The following is a 24,345-nucleotide window of genomic DNA, read 5'->3' on the forward strand; positions in this document are numbered from 1 at the left end:
CTGGACGGCTCACCGGCTAATATAGTAGCGAATGGGATAAACTTAAAAATAAAGTCGAGATATATTTATGAATAGTAGCCATTTTGCACGTTTGTACTACAAATAAAAACATTCTGAAAATAATGAACACATCATGAAGTAGCGGAGACGGTACGGTTGAGATACTTTTTATCAGGAATAATTTTGTTAATTTTCTATACCATATACCATATACCATTGCCCTTAATATTTTGTTCTAGGTATGCTGTGTAATTTTTATGGTTGATGTACTTGCACATCCCCATAATTCTATTCCGTAGCCCCATATTGATACTAGTACGGTTTTGTATATGACATTTTCCATTTTCTACCAATAAGCCAGTACAATTGTTTAAATTTTTTCATTGTTTGTTTGCTCTTTTGTTTGATATGGAGACCCAATGGAAATTTGTTTGAACAAACATACAGCATCTTTCTCCTTTTGGACTTTATCTCATAATCAGTAAAACCCTGGCATAATCGTACCTAGTCTACCCTATTTTTAACTTCCGGTTATAGTAATCGCAATAAAATCGAAAATGAACATTTTTATTTATCTTTACGTTTTAAATGTTTTTGAACATTTAGGTATACCTTAGAAAAAATGGATGTATGTAAGTGTGTATGTGCGGATACAAATTTTCGTCCAAGATTTGGGGAACACCGGTCAACGGATTTAAATAATTTAAAACCCATTCGATTCGTATTGATAAGGAGACGTGCTGATTAGTTTTTCGCAAAGCCAGATCTAGTTGTTTCGAAGATACGGGACAAAAAGTGCCAACAACGGTAACTCAGTTTTTAAGAGATCGGAGCGTCCGATTTTAATAATTCAAAACACATTTTACTTGTATTGACAAGATGAATAACTGATTAAATTTTTGGAAGGCAGGTCCAGTGGTTATGGACTCTCAATAAAAATAAGTTAAAAAAGTGTCATTTGGCGGTCAAAAATGTTTATTGGACATATGTACATCAAATTATCAGTTATTTTATAGAGATTTTAATATTGTGTACACATTTTGTGTAAATTTTTTTGGGTTCTGTACCAAGATTTTTAATTTTGAAGTTTATTTATATGGTTCAAACAATTGTCCTCGACATTTTCGACAGTATGGAATAATCGATTTATAAAATTGAAAAATCTTTCGGTACTCGATCTTGCAAAAGGCAATTTTGCCGTTTCGGAGGTATGGAGCGCAAAGGGTGTAAAAACGGTTATGCAGTTTTTGAGAGAACGGATCATCCAATTAGATTAATTCAGAAAACATTTTGCTTGAGTAGACGGTATGGTGCAAAATATGCATTTAGAGAAAATTTATTAATTTTGAAAATTTTCAAAAGAAAAAATCAAAATTTTCAAAAAAATTTAAAGTTTCAAAAAATTCAAATTTTCGAAATTTTTCATCATTCTCAAAAAAAACTAAATTTTGAAAAATTTAAAAAAATGATTTCTTACAAAAATTTGAGAATATTTTGATAATTTCAAGAAAAATCTAATATTTTACAAAATTTCCAAATTCTCAAAATATTTAGAAAAAACGTTTTTTTTTCTAAATTCCAAACTTCTAAAAATTTTTCAAAATTTTGAATTTTTTTTAAAATTATCAAAAAAAAATGGACTCTTGTAAACGTACACATAAGTTGTTCATAAAATACGCTCGTCGCCCAATTTGAAAAGCACTTGTAAGTTTACAGTATGTAATAAATAATCTATTTGAAATTATTCAAAACAATTATTGATTATTTTCATTTCTCGAATTTTTGATTACGGTACGGGAAGTTCCAGCAATTTGCTTTAAGGCACGACGCTATGCACCACTAGTTACTACTAGCATTGACTATGGAATAATATATTGACTATGGCAATAATAATACTGCTTTATATACAGAACATGATTAATGAATCCGAAATAAATCATTTCTCGACAGAATCCTTGGATTTGTTCAATTTAATGACAATGTAGTTTTGTTAACATATATGTCTATGTCCATATAATCTTACCCTTACTATAACATATATTATGACGTGATATAACATCGGTGTTCTGCTATAGATGTACCTATAGTAGTGCGCCAAGAATCGATCGATCGATCGTTTTTGAACATTTAGGTATACCTTAGAAAAAATGGATGTATGTATGTGTGTATGTGCGGATACAAATTTTCGTCCCAGATTTGGGGAACACCGATCAACCGATTTGAATAATTTAAAACCCATTCGATTCGTATTGATAAGGAGACGTGCTGATTAGTTTTTCGCAAAGCCAGATCTAGTTGTTTCGAAGACACGGGACAAAAAGTGCCAAAAGCGGTAACTCAGTTTTTAAGAGATCGGAGCGTCCGATTTTAATAATTCAAAACACATTTTACTTGTATTGACAAGATGAATAACTGATCAAATTTTTGGGAAGGCAGGTTCAGCGGTTATGGACTCAATAAAAATAAGTTAAAAAAGTCTCGTTTGGCGGTCAAAAATGTTTATTGGACATATGTACATCAAATTATTAGTTATTTTATAGAGATTTTATAATTGTGTACACTTTTTGTGTAATTTTTTTTGGGTTCTGTACCAAGATTTTTAATTTTGAAGTTTATTCATATGGTTCAAACAAATGCCCTCGACATTTTCGACAGTATGGAATAATCGATTTATAAAATTGAAAAATCTTTCGGTACTCGATCTTGCAAAAGGCAATTTTGCCGTTTCGGAGTTATGGAGCGCAAAGGGTGTAAAAACGGTTATGCAGTTTTTGAGAGAACGGATCATCCGATTAGATTAATTCAGAAAACATTTTGCTTGAGTAGACGGTGTGGTGCAAAAGATGCATTTACTAAAAATTTAGTAATTTTGAAAATTTTCAAAAGAAAAAATAAAAATTTTCAAAAAAATTTAAAGTTTCAAAAAATTCAAATTTTCGAAATTTTTCACCATTCTCAAAAAAAATCTAAATTTTGAAAATTTAAAAAAAAAATGATTTCTTACAAAAATTTGAGAATATTTTGATAATTTCAAGAAAAATCTAATATTTTACAAAATTTCCAAATTCTCAAAATATTTAGAAAAAACGTTTTTTTTCTAAATTCCAAACTTCTAAAAAATTTCCAAAATTTTGATTTTTTTTTTAAATTATCAAAAAAATTGACTCTTGTAAACGTACACATAAGTTGCTCATAAAATACGGTCGTTGCCCAATTTGAAAAGCACTTGTAAGTTTACAAGATATAAATTTATATCTAGTAGTAACTAGTGGTGCATAGCATCGTGCCTTAAAGTAAATTGCTGGAACTTTCCGTACCGTAATCAAAAATTTGAGAAATGAAAATAATCAATAATTGTTTTGAATAATTTCAAATAGATTATTAATAAGATAAGATTACTTTAAGGCACGATGCTATGCACCACTAGTTACTACTAGCATTGACTATGGCAATAATAATACTGCTTTCTATATAGAAAATGATTAATGAATTCGAAATAAATCATTTCTCGACAGAATCCTTGGATATGTTCAACTTAGTGACAATGTAGTTTTGTTAACATATATGTCTATGTCCATATAATCTTACCCTTACTATAACATATATTATGACGTGATATAACATCGGTGTTCTGCTATAGATGTACCTATAGTAGTGCGCCAAGAATCGATTTTCACGGGGCGTCTCTTACGCAATGTCCTTTAGAGCTCAAACTGCCGACGGTGCACCGATTTACGCATCAAAGCATAACATTACACAAAAATATAAATAAAAGAATCACGTACAAACAGTAGATAGGATTGTAAAATGGCGTGAATTAATAAAAACAATACATAACTATAAATTATCCATTGTGCTTAGTAACTAGTGAAGTATTGTTCAAAATCAGTGAAAAATATGACTACTCTAACAGGTGAATTTTCATGGGCACGCACACACCTTCAAACTAAGTGATTTGATGGTATTTCGGTGTATTTGAGTTAGTGCGAATTTTAAATAGCTTTTTATAAATATTTAATTATACGCAATATTTTCATAACAATATGCATACGAACTCGTTTCTTCTAAAGCCTTTCCCATGATATTTTACTAAGAAGCTGTGTGAAAATAGAGGTGCATGCAATGAAACATATATTTATTGAAATATAATATAAACTCTAGTTTCAAACGATGAGAAGGGGCAGCTTATTTTTTAATAATGGTAAAATACCTGTCCATAAAATTTGTTAATATAATTTTGCTAAATTAGGTTCTTGCATGGTATGTTTCCAATAACCGAAAGATGAAGAATTTCCAATATTTTAATTGGTATTAGTCACTTGAAAATAATATTGCAATTTAAATTTCATATATAGTTGTATAAAATAAATAAATTAATACCAATAGTGAGCATGAGTTATAGTTGGGATTATTGGCGTTTTAATCAACAAGTTCACCATAAATTGGTTTAATCTTATACAATTTTTTTTACATTAAAAAATATAGCTGAAAATTAAATAATATTGCTTTTTAAATTCAAATGCCGAATATTAGCAAACTTAAAACATCTTTGTACGTGACTATCTATTTACCTAAAGTGACCATATTTCTTTAACTCAAAACTGGGACGGCAATTTTTATTTATGCTATTTCAAATGCTATTTAAGAGTATAATAAAAAACATTTTTCTTTAGTTGCTGTTTTAAACGGATGGAATTTTGTGTTCATTTTCAGATATTTGTTGAGTAGTTGTAATTTTATTATAAATCCGGGACTATCCCGGCCAAACCGGGACCTATGGTCACCTTAATTTACCACATAACTTATTTGACTGTATTTGCAAAATAAACATAAAAATTGTCTATGGGCCAGCAGTGGCGATATCGGTTAGAGCGTGGGTTAGCACCAACTAGTCCCAGGTTCGCTGGTTCGATTCCCGCTACCGCCAAGCCTGACATCAGGCAACTTTGATGTCAAATTTTCACTTGGGGTTATAGATTACAATATAATTTTAAATGGAAATCGTCCTTCGTGGACATAGTTGCATCATTCAATCATATGTAAACTATTAGACGTAAGAGCTAATATATAAACCCCACACATAGAAGAATGATGAACCGATTATAGAACACTGAAGTAAGAGTTCTGATTGCTGTAGAAACAATAAAAAAAAATGTCTATTACCATGCAAGAATCTAATTAAATGTTATATACAAAATTATATGTTTTTCGTGTGTTGGATTATAATTTTGCCCATTTTTATCAATTTGTTCTGTCCTTGTCTATTCATTGCTGAAATTTTGTCAATTTGTTTGTCGTCTCATTTAACTGATAAAGACCATGCTTTACATATGTCCTGTATTTATATTGATTTATTTCGACAATCTGTTAATTACTATCATGTTTATGCTGGCACCGGCTTATTTGTATAGATTCGCTTCAAGTGAAATTCCATTCGAGCACTGAAATTTATCGTTAATAGTTGATATTTATGCTTCATGGTGGCATGCACGCTTTTTTGTTATTATAATATTTATAATATCATAAATTGTAATATAATATTTTTAAGTAAGTTCTGAGCTTGCCCGTGGCAATTTGATATTATAATCACAGGTTCCATGTTTTATTTCCGTTGTGGATAGCTTGATATCAAGCAGTATAATATCAAATTTCCACTTGAGGCTATAGATCTCAAATATAATCTTGAATGAATGTCACATTTTGTGGGCATTGCTGCAACACATACACGCCAATACATGCATATTTAATATATACAGTCTATACACATAAACAATAAGAGTGGTTGACCGTTGGGTTGCTCCTTGGGAAAAAATACTAGGTGTACGATAGCTTATAGAATCTGTGCAAAAAACAATGATCTAGGATAAAAACGAACGACCCTGGTGCGAACGTAGCTTGTCTCATTTTTACTTTTCATAATGATTGTTGAAACTTATAATTGACAATGTCTTGCAACATCAAGAAAATGCTCAGGATATCAATTTACTTTTTTTTGTATACGGTTTTTACTCATTTTTGATCGCTTTGGCAATAAATTGCCCCAGTGGCTGGCCTGAAGTAAATTTTGTTCATCCGGACGGCCTTAAGGTCAGTTTCAAGATTCATTCAGCGACCTTAAAATTTATTTTTTGATGATAATGAATCTTCGATTATTTCTGTGATTTTATCCTCATTTTTCACAGCAAGTTTATTTTTATAGGCTTTTATAACAAGTTGCATTTATATCAACTAATTTTAGCTAATTATCTCACAATGTTGCCTGTATAATAGAAAAAAAAACAACTAATATTAATTTTATACCTGATACAGAAATTTTGTTTTGCACAAATCAAAAGTTGATTGGTCTTGATCGAATTTACTAATTGGACTTTTTACAGTTACGTAAGTTATTATAGATTGGTTAGCAAATCAGAAACTAATCTACCAATTAGCTTAATTGCTATTGTTTGAGAGATTATGGAGAGAAATGCTATAATGATATATTGATTCTGAATGGGAAAGCTACATATTCTGGAACTTGAATTATTTAATGTTTTCTCACTCTGGTAGATGATATTATCATGCTTTGTCCTGTTTTTTTTTTCATTAAATTTTATTCAGCATCATGTCGTAAACAATAATACAATAAAACAATATTACCACACTTTTATATTTTCTAAATGCCACATACACCTATTGGTTGTATTTACTGAATTATTGACAAAGTCTATTTCTGATGGGTTAAAGTGATTGCAATTTAATGCACAAGGATAATAATAACTGATTTTAACAAACACAGAAATTAGACAGTCAGTACAATCACAATTAACTATTGGATTGTTCGGAAAGTAACTTCGTTTTTAATAGACATTTTGAAATGTAATTTTCGAACAATAAACAAATACTTTAATAAAGTATGTCTTGGCTGTTTTGATCGAACATCTTTTGCCATATTTCTGGTATTAGCAAGATTTCAAGATCATGAATTGTTTGGTGGTTATTGGCAAAAAGCTGATCAAAGTGCTTTTTGTCCTCCTCATTGGAGGTACAGGTTTTACATACGGCATCATCTTTTCTTGGCGAATTTTAGCTTTACAATTATTTTGAGCGGGTTCTTTTTATTTGTTTTATTGGCAATTTCATGTATTGTATTCATTACATCCGATTTAACATTCCTAGTGACAATTAGCTTCAAAACCTGATAATTTTCAGGAACACGAATCGCGGATGCCAGTGCGACGACATAGGTTTCTTCAAAATCCCAGACCTTTTGAGTGGTCATGAACTGTTAAATTTGATAAATTTAAATTCAATGGAATCTCACGTATTGTTTTTCGCCGGTTTGCATCAACTAAAGCTTTTCTTTATCGACGTTTCAATTTATTCTGAATTTTTAGAGACTAAAATTGCAAAAAAAAACTATGTATAGGTATGCAAGTGATCCAAAACTTGAACTTCCGCAAAGCATTCTCAAAAAAGGCTAAACCGGTCTCAAAAATGCCACTTAGACCTAGTTCATAAATTCAATTGGATTTAGATGCATGTATTTTATATATTATATGTAACTTATGTTTAAATATATTCAAGCATTTCGTTAACATCAAATATATATTTTTACATATATTGATCGTATTCTGCGCGCATGTTGTAGATGCTTGTTAATAATTCAAATATGTCCATAAAATACAATTTACGAAGTTAGCAGATTACTTACAGTTTGCTTAGTTCATAAATTTCATTTTTAAAACAATATAAAACATAATATTTTTTATGTCATATAGTGCGTTGGTCAAAATATTTAAAATTTTGATTTTTATCTTTATGTACTTTTTTATTTTGTATGTAATCCATTTTGCATATTTTAAAAACATATATATGTTTGATATTGAAAATTTAATGAACTGATTTGATGAAAAAAGATAATTGGAAAAAATGAATTATTTTGTATTCAATTATTTTAGTTAGTATGAAATTCTATGAAATTGTTCAAAACACATAAAACTATTCGTTTAATGAATGTTTATGTTCATAGCTCGTTATATAAAAAAATCAATGCAGAAGCATTGGTTTCTTAACTCTTCTGAATATAATGATCAGCTCCGTCGTATTTTTTTTAATAAAAGTCATACTGTATCAAATACATTGTTATCACCACACCAATAGATTTATATTTGTCTCATGTTCCATACATTCATAGATTATTTGTTGTTCGGCGATTTCGATTATTTTGTTCAATTCGTTTTTGTTACCATATTATTTTAATTGTTCACTTTATTGATTGATTTATACACTAGACAACACTAATACAGAGGAGACCAAAAAGCGTCTCTTGGCGGCAGTCAAAAAAGAGGTTAAACAGTTGATGGAAGAGGCAGTCACCAGGAAATTCGTTCATGAGGAAAGTGGCACAGTGACATCCTTGTGTGCAGCCGTTGAAGCATGCTTAGGTCAAGGTCTAAGAAGAAGAGCTTTGGGCTTGTTTAAGACATCAAGCACAACAGCACTTCTGCATAAAGTTGCTAAAGTATGTTCCTTATAGAATGCCTCATAAATCATTATTATATAGGTGATATAACTTTTTTTTTATCTCTTAGCATTGCGAAGAAGCGGCCGTGATAAGCCAGAGAGTTCTGGAAGCCGAAAATGGGGATCCAAACAAGCGATCGTCTTCAAGTGGCGATTCTACAAATAAAGGGCCTATTCCATCTCCGCAACCGCCAACGTTGAGCAAGAAAAATTCGGCGAGCAGTATATTAGCAGCTATGAATGGTTCAAATAATTGTGGACAAGTCAAGTGAGTCAAATAATACCATTAGTGTTACTTTATTTTGAAGTTATGTCTTTAATGAAGGTGGATATGCTGAATTATATAAGTTACTACTGTGCTTTAAGTGCCTTAAAAATGTATTTATTGACTATTTTCAGATATCTCTGGATTCGTCTGGCGTTGTACGAAAAGCAATTAGCGCGCATAATAGACCATCTTGCGCGCCATGCCTCACGTTATTATGAACGTGATGCATTAGTTGCAGACCCTGATTATGGATATATCCTTAGTTCTCTTTTGGTTGGACCATGTGCTCTAGAATACTCTCATTCGAAAACCCCTGATCACTTTTGGACGGATCCACCAGCTGATGAACTGGTAATTTGACTTATTTTTTACAATTTTATTTTTTTCAAATCATATTTTTTGGTAACTTTTTGCTTATTGTCTTTACAGGTGCAAAGGCATCGTATAAGTTCAGGACATCCTACACCTCCACCATGCAGACGACCAATGTTGAATTTTAAAAGAAGTTTGAATACGCATAGTTCTGAAGAAGGACACACGGGCCATGCAAGAGTTTCTCCTCAAATTCATTGTGCAAAAGATTATGTAGAATCACTTCACCAAAATTCCAGAGCAACGTTGTTGTATGGAAAAAACAATGTTAAAGTCCTGCCAGTAAGTTTAAAATAATTTATATAAATACAAAACTAATTGTAATATAATTTAAATTTAATTTTATATGAAACAGAAAGACGTCATTCAACCAATGCCTGGTTATTTAAGTTTGCATCAATCGGCGCAATCACTTACCATTAAATGGACTCCAAATCAGCTCATGAACGGTTATTCCGAAAGCGATGTCCAAGACAAAAGGTTTTTTGATTTAATTTCATACATTGAATATACGAGACTTATGTTAAACTAATCAATATTGACTTTTATTTTAAAGTTCTTACTGGGATTATGCATTGAATATAAATGTGGATGATATCGTTTACCTGCATTGTCATCAAGGTGGTGATAAACCAGATGGAAATGATTCATCACTTATATTAGTTGGTCAGGACGGTGTGCAGAGACCTCCGATAATCTTTCCTGCTGGAGGGCATTTGGCATCATTTTTGAGTTGTCTTGAGACCGGTCTTTTACCTCATGGCCAATTGGATCCGCCATTGTGGAGCGCCAGGGGTTCTGGGAAGGTGAGAATTTATCTTCAGACTGATACGAACAAAAATGTCTAATGCATTTATTATTTTGTAACAAGATTTTACCAAGACCTCCAAAACTGCGGCGGAGACCTCTACCATCAGTTAATGAATCACATGATGAGCCATCAGACTACGTCTTCAGGATATACAGTAAAACTAATCATGAAGATTTTAGTAAATATATTTTTTATAATATATTATATAATACAAATAAAAAAATATTTGTGAATGAATTTTTAAAAAAATATTACAGTGAGTCGACATGAGTTATTGGACAGAACTATAATAGGAAGACCGGCAAGCAGAACAGAACGTGGACCTTTGAGTAGTTGCTCTACTGCTTCTAGTGAAAGTTCTAGCAAAAGTTTATCTTTGGATAATAATGAAAGTCCAATGGTACTTGTTTATATGATATTCTAGAAAAATTTTATTGCACTATTTATTTTTAATGCGATGATTTTCAACTCAATTTAGGTTGCACAACAAGAAACTACGAGCTTGGCTTTGGTATGCTCAACTATGAAAAGGCAAATAATATCTCGAGCTTTCTACGGGTGGCTGGCATATTGCAGACATTTGTCAACAGTTCGGACCCACCTTTCAGGGCTGGTTCAACTGAACATTACAAGTAGTGGTAAGCTCTTCTTACTTAAACATGCAATAAGTATGAGACTCAGTTCTAGAAGCAATATTGAATTTTTATAATAAGATTTTGGTATAGGTCGGAAATATGGTTTTTGAAGTTAGATTTTTAAGCGGCGCTAACTTATTGTAATTTTTTATTACATGAAATATCCAGATGGCGCCGAAGAAGGATTGACTGCTAAGAAATGGGAAGAATTACATGAAGACGGTGTGATAGTAGATTTTGAAGAAGTATACAGATTGGTGTATTGGGGTGGAGTAGAGCATGAGATAAGGAAAGAAGTATGGCCTTACTTGCTTGGACATTATAAGTGAGAAAAATATAATACATACATTACAAATGGTTCAATAATCATACTTTTCTGATGTCATTGAAAATACTTTTTTTTAATTTTTCCAGATTTGGTTCTACACCTGAAGAACGATCTGCATTGGATGCTGCCACCAGGCAAACTTATGAAACTTCTATGTCCGAATGGCTGGCGGTAGAAGCCATAGTTAGACAACGAGATAAGGAACAAACTGCTGCATCTATCGCAAGATTAGGCTCTGAGAGCACCAGTGATAAAGACGGCAGAGGAAAAGAAAGTGGAGATGTTAATCCCAACTTAAGAGATGGCAGTAATGATGTAAGTACCGGGACTTATTAATTTATTATTAATATAGATATTTCAAACTGACATATACAGTGTATCTATTTACAGGTCTTTGAAGATTGTTGCAGTCTATCTGACGAAGAAGCCACATGTCTTGACGCAAATCATCATGATGACGCAGGCCGACTCAATTATCAGGATACTATTTCAGTACCTGATACGCCAGCTCATCAATCATTGGATTTGCACCATTCAGAAAATGATGAAAAGCCGGAAAATGACGAAAACGGCCACATAGATGCTACTGAAGGTAAATAATATAAATTTATTTATTTTCTTCAATTATTTTATCGGCAATAATATATTTTGTATAATTATAGAAACCGATGCAATTGAAACAGAATCAGCAGGAAGCAGAGCTGATCAGTTCATGACCCCAGAAGAAGAAGCCGCTTTTGAAAAGTTGGAAGACTTTGACTACTTGGAAAGAAAACGTAGTGCCGAAAATACTGAATCAGTAATCAGACGTGCTTCTGAAAAAATTCATAGGTAAAAATATTTTGGTTATTATATAATTGATCTTATTGACAATATATTGACTTATTTCAGCGTGATAGTAACAAATCCTTCCGTGGACGTATCGGGTTTATCACCAATTTGTGACAGAAAAAATTCAAATGGAACTAATTTAGATCCTCTCAGCGAAGAGCAAACAAATTTGGAACCAAATGACGCATCCAGGTCTAATTGTGCTTCACCAGTTAGTTCAAATGGTGGCGTCTATAGTGTAATATAATTGTTCCATATCTCATTCAATGAATTACATTTTTTAAACTGATAATAATAAACTATTTTTATTATCAGATGGAGCTTTTAGATACTTTTGGATTAAATCTACACCGTATCGACAAAGATGTCCAGCGCTGTGATAGAAATTACTGGTACTTCAGCGAGCCAAATTTGGACAAACTTCGTAATGTGATGTGCACGTTAGTATTATTTTCACGATTATTTATAAGTATTTTAAGCAAATAAGAAGTTTATGCTTTTGCCAGAAAATAACGTTTGAGACATTCTGAATCGTTTGACACTGAAATTAGAAAAGATATTTGTGTGTATGTGAGCCAAAATTTGGTTTTCGTTGACGTTTTCTCAAAACTGCCTGCACCGATTTAAAAAAATTTAAAAGCCATTTGAAGAAATTTATTGTAGATATGTGCAACGGTTTTGTCATACATCTTAAAAAGCTAAAACTTATGTTTTTCTGATTTTGTTATGGTAATTTTGCAGATACGTGTGGGCTAATCTGGATATAGGATATATGCAAGGTATGTGCGATTTGGCAGCACCTTTGCTGGTTATTTTGGACGATGAATCTAAGACGCATGCATGCTTCCGTTTACTGATGGAACGCATGATCGACAATTTTCCGAATGGTGGTGCTATGGATGCTCATTTTGCTAATATGAGGTAAAATAATATAAATAAATTACAAATATTATATCTGGTACGAAATATAAAAATTCTAATAACTTATAAATTATTTTCTTTTCCAGATCGTTGATTCAAATTCTCGATGCTGAAATGTTCGAACTGATGCATGCTCACGGCGACTACACGCATTTTTATTTCTGTTATCGTTGGTTTTTGTTAGATTTCAAACGCGAACTTTTATATAGAGACGTATTCTATACTTGGGAAGTCATTTGGGCTGCCAGGTGAGAAATAGCTAATTAAAGAGAAATTAAAAAAAAATTGTTGAACTAACATTTTTAATAAACATTAATTTGTTCTTTCATTTCCAGACACGTCGCTTCTTCTCATCTTGTGTTATTCTTGGCTCTCGCATTTCTTGAGACTTATAGAGATATCATTTTGTCGAATAGTATGGATTTCACAGATATCATTAAATTTTTCAATGGTATGTAATATTTGTTGAATGTTATTTGATATATTCATATCAATTTTTACTTTCTGAAGAAGAACTTTGTTCTCACAAGAAAAATATGACGCCAATTCTATGTTTTCTTGATGTTTTGAGTTTTTCTTAATCATTTGAGACCATATTTGGAAAAAGTATGTGTGTGAGGCGATATTTTACTTTTCTTTTTTCTCTAAATTTTGTCAAAAAGCAGCTGAACCGATTTCTAAACTTTAAAAGTTTTCATCATGATGAAATGGATCTGCCATCGTCTCAAGAAACTAACCAACACGAATACTTATCGAGTTTCTTCGAAAAACTTTTGAATTTTAGAATCTTTTAAAATCTCTGCAGAGTTAGGTTTTATTTTTGTCCATGTTTTCTTTGAAAATTCTTAACCTTGGAAATTCAAAAACTATTCGAATTATACAAATAAAGATCGGTCAGGTCATTCCTTTACTGTAAAGAAAAACTTTTTTGGCGATTTTAATGAAACTTTGTATGACGATAAAGTTTCTGGTCTTAATAAGCTTACTAAAATATTAATGGAATATGGCGAGTGGTTCAATTATAAATATATAATGAAATGAACACCTAATTTGATACTATATTATTGATAATTGTTATGTTTTATATTTAGAAATGGCTGAGAGACATAACGCAAAGGCAGTTTTGGATCTTGCAAGAGATTTGGTGCTGCAGCTGCAAACTTTGATGGAAAACAAGTAAATATTTTTTAGATAATCTAATATTTTTATAACATAAATAAATATTATCATTTATTAAAGAGCTGGACTCTAATTATGTTGAAAACGTTTTGAATTTTATTTAATATAAATACTCGCGCTTTAATAGCCAGTTAATGACCCAATTTGATTTTTTATCTTTTTACCTTCGTAAACGAGAACTAAAAAAATAACGTATACAAATATTTTTAAATTAAACCTTTATTTGAATATTATTTACATCGAATTATTGAAAAATGGGAAATTGCGCAGGTCGCTAAGATTTAAATCAGTGCTCCGTGAAATTTTTCAATAACTTGAATGTTTTTAGGCAAATTTAGCATTAAATGTGAATAGATATATATTTTGTGTCTAGAAAAAAATATCTATATATTTAGCTATTATCAAATATGATATTTTACGAATGTTTGTCAAATATTTTAACTGAAAGTTGAAAATAATTTTGATTTAATAAAAAATATCTATTTTTAAAAATTGTATAATATAAGATGATTTGCTCTCTCTATATATTTTATTAAATAATATTTTGCTAACTCGCTGTATTATCTGCGTTCGAACTGAGTTTGAGCGAAACTTTCTAAATGTTAAATTACATATCTTCCTGTTAATATTAAAAGTTCTAAAAATATGCCAATTTGGCTGAATAAATATTAAGGAGCCAGTAAATAGGTTATAACGAAATCTATTTGAAAATATGAATTGTACTGTAATAAATAAGTAATGAAAAGTCGTACCAGCAGCGTTTACTGATGAATATACATTATTTTTAATATAAAATCGTCCACAACCTGAAATTGTTGAAAATATACAAATTTACAAATGAATTAAAGTAAAGAATTACTTGTAATTATACTACATCAAATATCGTATTTTAGGAAGAAAATAAAAGATGAAAGAATATTATTGCATTGAATGAGACTACTGTATTGATAAACTTTTGTGGATCTTATTAATGTATTTAACGTGTTATTTTGATTGTTTACTGTATATTGTTTTTAATATTTTGCTAAATAGAAATGTTGCTACAACGTTGTATTTTGAAATATACATACCTACGTAACGTACCTAATTAAAATTTATGTGGGTGTTGCAAAAAATGGCAAAAGCATGATTAATGTGCTAATCCAAAAATCTGACCAACGTTATAATCCCGTTTTTGAAACTGATTTTTATCGTTCAGTAAATCATAAAATTAAGTTTATGAATTATCACAGCTATGATCACAAAATGATCTATTTTCTCTATGTTATAACTAAACATTAAATCGGTGGTTCCCAACCTTTTCGTACAGCGCCCCCCTATTTTTAGAAAAAATAATGCTGCGTGCCTCTTAATTTTTCTAATAATTTAATTTTATAAATACCCAACTGATATTATGTTTTATTTATCAGGCTACATAATTAATATAAAGTATTATATAAAAATATACATAAAAATAATTGTTTAATAGTTCAGTTTTCTATATCATTTCAACGTTTCTGGTTTATTTTTTTGGAAATGGTATTTTTAAGGGGGTATTCTAGTGTAGAGCGATGAATTTTAGGTCATTTTTAAAGTGTCGTAAAAGAAAGCAATGAATGTTTTTACTATCCATTTTTTTACCACTTGTTTATTAATATTATTAAAATACAAGACAAAAATAAAAAAGTTGAAAATTGTAAAAACTGGCAGCTGATAAAGTGGGTGGTCTCAAAAAAACCTCAGTCTTGACATGATTTCAGCCCTCCTAGCCATCGGAAATGCAAAAAATAAAAAGATTATTAAGCTACAATGATGTCGCAATCGACCGAACTAGTGATGAGTAAAAAAAAATTTTTTTACAAATTGGCGTCTGTTTGAAAAAAAGTGTTTTTTTACTGTTGTTTTTTGAGTTTCTCGAATTAAAAAATTCGAGAAAAAATAGTAAAAAATTGGAATTTGGTGATAATCCCAGTTCGGGCTATAGATAAGTCTATAAACAAGACTCTCTGAACATTTCAAGTGAATCGGTCGATTAAAACTCGAGAAATCGTGTCAACAGTACTAAAAAAGTCTGTTCTGAGAAAAACGCATTTAAAGTTTTGCGTGAAGCCAAACCAGTATGGAGACCGAGTCAGTAAAATGCCTATATCTCCCAAAATAATTTAAATTTTCCAAAACTTTCTCGTACCCATATTCTTAGATAGTTAAACAATGAAAATATGAGATAAAACAAATCGATTTTTTTGAATTTCTACACTAGAATACCCCCTTAAAGCAGCTGTACGCCTCTTTTTCAACAACCTCGCGACCCCTTGAGGGGTTATGCCCCACATGTTGGAAACCACGGCATTAGATAATTAATTTAAAAAAACGAGTTTTTGTTTAGCTATTTTTTCGTTACTTTACCAATCATTTTTGAGTGAAGATTTGTGAAGAGAAATTGTTGAGAAAGAGTTTTTGTTCTACTTTAAATATTATTATTAACAGTTCAAATTTGGCTTGTATGTATCGCACACAAAATTGCATCTTTTTATACTAATTAAACAAGGTGGAATTTTTTGAGTAAATCTTGCTAGTAAATGGGAAAATATAGAATTGGACTATTATTTATATATTGTTATTTAAATTGCCGGTTTGTGTATTTTGTTATCATCACTGTATTTCCAAGTTTTAAAATCTGTGATAATTGATGAATCTTCAGGAATCCGATATTTAAAAAAATCATGTATTTCTGGATCACCGTAGTTAAAAATAATAAAAAGTTAACTGTATATTCATATGTATCAAACAATTGCAAAAGTACTTGTAAAATGTTGTCAATAGATAATACATAAACATATTGTAGATATGTAAAATTGTGGTATAAAATGTGTGAACAAAAACACTTAAATGGTGTACTGTGTTATATAGACTATATTTAAATATGTTTATCCAAATACCTAATGATGTCTGCCAAAAAATAAAGTTTTTATTAATATAATTAATGAAGACAAAAAGTCTCCCTAAAGTTTGCAGACAGTTTTTGTAACAAAATATGATAATTTGATCAAATTATATGAACACACTTTTGCTTAAGAGCAAAAATTTTGTACAAATACAGTCTGCATAAACATTGAACCAAAAAATATAAATTTAATATATTTATTGAGTTATTTTAATTACAAATTTTAAAATATTTTATTAAGATGTTAAAAATGTGAAATATTTAACCATTATGAGAGGTCTCTACTATAGTATTTATTATATATAATTAAGAAATAATTTTATTTTATGTATGGATTTGCATAATTGTCAATTCAGATGCGCTTGTTAGAAATTTTGTCTTAAAATGGTTTTATTTCGTTATTGCTGACAAAAATAAGGCAAAATCTTTGTCGAAGGCTATAATACATTATAAATGTAAATTTACATGGTAAACGTAATTGTGCAATCGCAAATCTTCCTATAAACAAATTATTTATGTAACAACTAAGTGGATTACATAAAAAATATCAATATAGATATTTGATAATGGATAATGATATTATAAATTAGAAAGGCAATAGTAGTTCAATTTGTAAGTTTTTGCAAATCGATTAAATAATATCAATATTTTCCATAAATATCTATGATATTTGCCAAAGCCACTTCGTTACAAAAGAAATATATTATCATTTTCTATGCAAACTTGATTTTAACATAAAATTATGAAAGTCAATTCGAGACAATAGTCAAGAATTAAAACACAAGTTTTGCATAAATAAGATTGTCTTGTAAAAACATTTTAAATGTTTTTATAAAGAACAAATCGTAGTCCGTTACCTGAAACATTTATATCTACAATTATTTCAATCTATTTATATATAACAAATATTAAATATTGTATATGAATATCTATAGAAGATATTCAAAATTGTTTCTAATAAAAAAATCTATCACTGTAAGATGAAAATTGTGATTATATATAAAATTTATAAATGTATAAATATAAAATATATTACATATAAAATACTTAATTGTTGATTATTAAATATATTCGTTTTTTTTCGACAGAAAACCCAATTTGTTAACTTTTTTGATGTTTCAAGTTTTTCTGAGCCATTTGAGACCAAAATTGGAAAAAATACAGTCGACCAACATTTTAAAAATTTACTTACCATTGGACGGAAGATGGAATTTGATAATTACTCGCGTTGTTTAGTTTTGCAAGACGATCGGCCGTATTTTCTAGAATTTGCAGATCGCAGAATGTTTCGAGGATTGAAAATTCTTCTAAAGATATCAATTGAAGATATCATTGGGGGTCATTTCTTAGCAATTAATTGTTAACATTTTTTTTGAAATTGTGATAAAACTTGATATGATGAGGTTTATGGTCTCAAAATATAATTTATACTTTCGAAAATTAGTTAAATTATAAAAATCCATCAAAATTTGGAATAAGAAACCGTGTCAAAATGTTAAAAATCACAAGTTGAATTTCGAATTTTAAGTCTCGACTTGATAATCTTACTTTTTATAATCTTAACCCTGTCCACTCGAATGCCGCCGCTCTGGCGGCAAAATTCATATTGATCTCTGAATTCACGAGTGGAAAGGGTTAATTTTTATATATCTTTACGTTTCAGAGGATTCTTAACATTTCGGCACACCTTAGAAAAAATTGATGTATGCGTGTGTGTGTGCGCGCGCGTGTGTGTGTGTATGTGCGGATACAATATTTATAATTTTTGACGACCGATTTGAATAATTGCATTCAAACTGTATTAACCCTTATACGGGAAGACGTGCATATTAGTTTTTGGTAAAGGCAGGTCAGTCACTTCGAAGATACGGGGCAAAATGTGCCAGAAACGGTAATTCAGTTTTTAAGATAACGGAGCTTTCGATTGAAATGATTCAAAAAACGCAATAACAATTATAAATACAATATATACAATATACAAATACAAGATTAAATTTTTAGGAAGGTAGGTCTAGCGGTTTTGGAGACCCAATATAAAAAGTAACAAAAAATGCCATTTAAAATTAGTAATATACACATAATATATACAAAGATAAAAATTAGTCATATACACATTAAATTATCAGATACTTTATAGAGATTTTAATAATAAGTACAATTTTTGTTTATATGGGTTTCGCACCAACGTGGAGGGCACAGCCATACATAAACAAGTTAGAAGATATAAACGTACATAGATAAACAGCTCAGAAGTAGCACGTCGGACTCAGATGCCGAAGATCTTTGGTTCGATTCCTGGCACTTTCTATAAAATTATGAATTGAAATAAGGAGTTTGTATATAATAATATAAAATTGTAATTGAATACATTAGTACATATAAAAAAGTTTGTAAATATTGAAGATGTATGACAAAAAAACAATATCAAGTAAAAATTTCGACAGAATTGGAAGATGACGTAATAAGTATTAGAAGTAAGGAAAATTAGTAAAATTAAAACAAGGTATTGTAAAACGAATTAAATGAATAAGTATTTAAAAAAGTAAATAGTGTCTTGAATTAGAACTTGAAATGTTCGGTTAAAATTAATTAGAATTTGTGTATGGTTTTTAATGTTTATCCGTTTTACTACGACGCGGCGCTTATGCGCTTCGATATTTCATCTCTACCCAGCTAGCGCAGCGATTGCTTTGAAAAAAAGTTCAATTTTTCAAAAGATTTTAAAATATAAAAAAATAATTCACATTAAAAAAAAAAAACAATTTTAAAAAACAAATTCAAAATTCTCAAAAATCTACTTCAAAAATTTCGATTTTTTTTAATAATTAATTTCCCGTAGGGTAAGTTATAGTAATCGCAAAAAAATCGAAAATGAAAATTTTTATATATCTTTACGTTTCAAAGGTTTCTGAATATTTTGGCATGCCTTAGAAAAAATGGATTTATGGTATGGTTGTGAAGGTGTGTGTGTGTGTGTGTGTGTGTGTGTGTGAGTGCGGATACAAAATTTTGTCAACAATTTCGGGAACACCGATCAACCGATTTGAATAATTCAAAAAACATTCGATTCGTATTGATAAAGAGACGTGCTGATTAGTTTTTGGCGAAGGCGGGTCTAACCGTTCCGAAGATACGCAGCAAAAAGTGCCAAAAACGGTAACTCTGTTTTTAAGAGAATGGAGCGTCCGATTTTAATAATTCAAAAAACATTTTACTTGTATTGACAAGATGAAGAACTGATTATATTTTTGGGAAGGCGGGTCTAGCGGTTATGGACTCTCAATAAAAATAATTTAAAAAAACGTCATTTGGCGGTCAAAAATGTTTATTGAACATATGTACATCAAATTATCAGATATTTTATAGAAATTTTAATAATGTATCCACATTTTGTGTAAATTTTTTTTCGGTTCTGTACCAAGATTTTTAATTACACTACGGGAAGTTCCAGCAATTCGCCTTAAGGCACGATGCCATGCACCACTAGTCCATAGATAAATAAGCATAAATAAGTAGTTCATTCAAAAAAATTCAGTTAAAAACTTTTATTTTAACAAAGTAATTTTAAACACAAGTTTGAAGTTGAACTTTCAACTTCTTATGTTGGCCACCTTGGACAAATATATAAATACTTTGTTATTTGACATGTGCTTAAACTGTCACAGAATTAGGTTACATTTGGTTACAACAAGAAAGCCAAAATTTTTGCGCATTAAAATGAAACTTACTATGGATTTAAGTTATAAAAATAAATATAATTAGTATTAACATAATATGATTTTATATACTTAACAGCAGCTTGTGAAATGTCATAGGCTGCAGTGAAATTTTAATATATCATATATTTAGTATTGGTAAATAAACATGTCAACAGAGAATACAAACTATAGTGATGGGGTTATTCTTGCTACTGGAGGCTACGACCACACAATTAAATTATGGCAGGCCCATACTGGAATTTGTATTAGAACTATGCAGCATGCAGAATCAGTAAGTCGAATTAAAAGTAGTTGTTGATTTTTTATCTTGAAATATTCAACATAACTTCTACAAGTTTTGTGATGCTTTTTGTATAAATAGAGATTAGAACTGCTTATCTATTAAGTTATAGTAGATTTTTTTAATATATTTATGAACAGCTATCAAAATTACAAATTTTTAAAAGCTATGCGGCAAAACTATACAAATAAACATGCATTGCATATAATTACATACCCATATCCTTGATTTGTATATTTGTTTGCGTTTGTATATATGACAAACGCAAACAAATATACAAACATGAAAAATTTTGTGATATAGTTTTGTAATATTCGAATCCTTTCAATGCGAGATTTACAAATGAGTGCTGGCCATTTTTGTTAGTCTTCTCATTGGGGATACATTGAGCAAAGATGTAACTAATTCATTCAAGTGATCAAATTTACAAATTTCTAAAAGCTAATTGGCAAAAGTATACATAGTTCAGTCATTATAGTAAGTTTACCTCGGAATTTGAGATACCCACCTGTGAATCTGTAAATACCCTAAAAGAGCACCTTAAAAGTTGTCTCAAAACCTACATATGGTAGGGTGTACGTACCGTACAGTTTGCTAATTTGCAATCATAGTAATATTATGAATAGTTTTTGACTTAGGTTTTTAAATTACTATTTATTGTGGTGTTTCTCTCTTCAGTGTAATATAAATATTATATCATACATTATTGATTTAGATTTATATTTAGGCTGTAGACAGTACAATATTATTCTATTTCCATTATCATTTTTGCAGCAAGTAAATGCCTTAGATATAACTCCAGATAAAAAGCTTTTAGCAGCATGTGGGTACCAACATATTAGAATGTACGATCTGTGTTCTGGAAATCAAAGTCCTGTCATAAATTGTGAAGGTGTCTCAAAAAATATAACACGAGTTGGATTTCAAGAAGATGGAAAATGGATGTACACAGGCGGAGAAGATTCCTCTGCTAGAATTTGGGACATCAGAACACGTAATTTACAATGCCAAAGAATTTTTCAAGTATCGTCACCTGTCAATGCTGTTTGTCTACATCCAAATCAAGCTGAAATATTAGTTGGAGATCAAAGTGGTATTATACATCTTTGGGATTTGAAGACTGATCATAATGAACAATTGGTAAAGTGTAAAAATTAACACTTGCACTTTCATAGCTTTTAGTGATTTTCTCAAATGAAAATCAACAATATGAAATATATATTTAGATTCCTGAAGCTGAAGCCTCAATCCAAGACATTGCAATTGATCCAGAAGGAACTTTAATGGCAGCTGTAAATAATAAAGGGCATTGTTTTGTGTGGTCTTTGAATAGTGGAAATCCAGAGGAGCCCACAAAACTTAATCCAAAACAACATATAGAAGCTCACCCTAAATATGCTTTAAGATGTAAATTCAGTCCAGATTCAACGTAAGTAAACCAATCTATTCATCTGGGCATCTTCTTAGCAGCGTTCTATTCTTATTAGTAATATTAGTATTTTATAAGCAATTTAAAAAATAAGTTGTGACAGAAATAATATAATATTTAATACGATATTCATAAAACATTTTTGTTGAGAAAATAGTTGAAAATAACTGTAGAGTTGTTGATAAATTATAATTTTGGAGGAATTTAGAATGCATAATTTGTTTAATGATTTGTGTTATAATGAAAATTTTCACATGACATTTAAAGATTATTGGTAACAACTTCTGCTGATGGAACAGCTAGAATTTGGAGAACATCAGATTTTACAATGGTACGTGAATTGAGATGTGACAGTATGAGGTGGATGTGGGATGCTGCATTCAGTGCTGACTCTGAATATATTTTTACTGGTAAGTTATATTCTTATTAATATTGTCTTTACGAAATTGATAAGGTTTCTTATAAGTTGCTGCCAAAATCTGTACTACTACTACTAATTAGAATTAAGTAACATGGCTAGACCTGCAACAACATGTTTTTTTTTGTGATATACTAAAATGTTTTTTCCCTTGATTAGATTTCTTCTTATAATTATAGCTTCTTCTGACAACTATGCAAGGCTGTATAGTGTGGAAACTGGAGAGGTTGAGAGAAAATACAGTGGCCATCAAAAAGCTATCACCGCTTTAGCATTTAGAGATGAAATAGTATAATATTTAAACAATATAACTGCCTGTAAGTTTTTGCCTTCATTTATATAATGTTCAACATTTTTGTACTGAATTTTTTATATGTGTATATTTTACAAGACTTCTTCAATTTCCACATTTTTTAAGACTTTGCAGTTTTTATATTATCCAAGGTAAAATATTAGTTTAAAATATTATGATAAGTAGCGATTTTATAATGAATACTATTTATATTACTGCCATCAGTAGTTACGGTCATAGCATAAGTTTATAATGTACTTGTACATATAAAAAAAGAAAATTTAATATCACATTGATTTATTATTTTAGTATTTTCCATATAACAAAGACATCCTGTGCATATTCATAGCAAACAGTTATTGTGCAATTGATAAGTCATTTTAAAAACAATAACTTGTTTTAATACAATCAATTTTATAATGACTTTAGGCCTGAAAATACTATTATCATATCAACAGTATAAAGTAAAAAATAAATCACGGCTTTTATAATACATAATTATAATTTTTCTCTTTCCATGTAGTCATTTCTAAAGTTTGTCAGGTAGAAATCATCCATAATCATTTGAAAAAAATTGATTTTAAATAATTAATTTGAAATAATTTATCACTACATATATTTTTGAATTTATTGATGAATTATATTAAGCCAGATTTTTTATTAATTCGATTTTGGCCTTAAGGTTTTAATATTACGGGTGTAAGTTGCACTTATTATTATACACTTTCTAAATTATTTTTTTAATTGGTTCTTTATTTGTGCATTTCCTTATATAACTAATACTTTGGTTTGGATTTAATTGAACTACCTACATTGAAATGAGAAATATGCATATATATTTAAATTTGTTTGTAAATACATAAATATTCAATATTGTACTAGTATGTATATTCAAAATTATGCTAATGGCATATATCAAATGCTTCATATACTTTTTTCATTATATCTTAAATTTTTTTTATGTTGAAATTTTTAATTTACACTAAGGAAAAAAAACATTCAAGAATATATTCAAAGATGTTTTACGAATGTGAATCTCATAAAAAATATGCATATATCTCATTTGGCGGTGATCCATTATTTTTCGACTGATATCTTTTGCAAAGTACTTTTGTGTATTACTTAGTTTCAATAATATGAGTTGTTTGGTTATATGATTAAATTACGTAGAAACGTTCTTGAGGTGTGAAATTGCAGCATTTTGAAATAGCTCTTTGAAAGTTTTAATTAAATTGATAATTGTTGTTAAATTTGATAATGTGTTTCTTCCACACATTTTTATATAAATATAAATTAAAGTATTTTTTTTAAATTGATGGTAATAGTAATTTTACACTATTTGCAAAGTTCAAGAAACAAGGATCAAACCATTGGTAATTTTTGTTTGTTAAACTTATGTGACAATTATTATACATATGTTGTCATATGGGCACA

At 29.7% G+C, this 24,345-nt stretch overlaps 2 protein-coding genes across 2 annotated transcripts; both read left to right on the plus strand.

Moving 5' to 3' along the window:
- Positions 1–3,721: 3,721 nt before the first annotated feature.
- Positions 3,722–13,851, plus strand: LOC113374688 (small G protein signaling modulator 1-like). The gene is made up of 20 exons (XM_026614663.1): positions 3,722–3,913; positions 8,274–8,503; positions 8,574–8,773; positions 8,905–9,124; positions 9,203–9,427; positions 9,501–9,625; positions 9,702–9,951; positions 10,017–10,134; positions 10,214–10,356; positions 10,435–10,594; positions 10,760–10,916; positions 11,006–11,234; positions 11,310–11,511; positions 11,582–11,750; positions 11,811–11,988; positions 12,066–12,190; positions 12,492–12,671; positions 12,758–12,919; positions 13,007–13,122; positions 13,763–13,851. The coding sequence occupies exons 1-20, from the start codon at positions 3,898–3,900 to the stop codon at positions 13,849–13,851; spliced, it is 3,294 nt and encodes a 1,097-aa protein (XP_026470448.1). The 5' UTR covers positions 3,722–3,897.
- A 6,590-nt stretch (positions 13,852–20,441) lies between these two features.
- LOC113377509 (target of rapamycin complex subunit lst8) lies at positions 20,442–23,111 on the plus strand. Its single transcript, XM_026617861.1, has 5 exons — positions 20,442–20,763; positions 21,547–21,912; positions 21,999–22,201; positions 22,469–22,611; positions 22,799–23,111. Exons 1-5 carry the CDS (start codon positions 20,638–20,640, stop codon positions 22,912–22,914), a joined length of 954 nt encoding a protein of 317 aa, XP_026473646.1. The 5' UTR covers positions 20,442–20,637; the 3' UTR covers positions 22,915–23,111.
- Positions 23,112–24,345: the final 1,234 nt, after the last annotated feature.

Source organism: Ctenocephalides felis, unplaced genomic scaffold (genome assembly GCF_003426905.1).
Source record: "Ctenocephalides felis isolate EL2017-DRISC unplaced genomic scaffold, ASM342690v1 CF-g0.4_SCAFFOLD_01886, whole genome shotgun sequence".
Taxonomy (NCBI): Eukaryota; Metazoa; Arthropoda; class Insecta; order Siphonaptera; family Pulicidae; genus Ctenocephalides; species Ctenocephalides felis.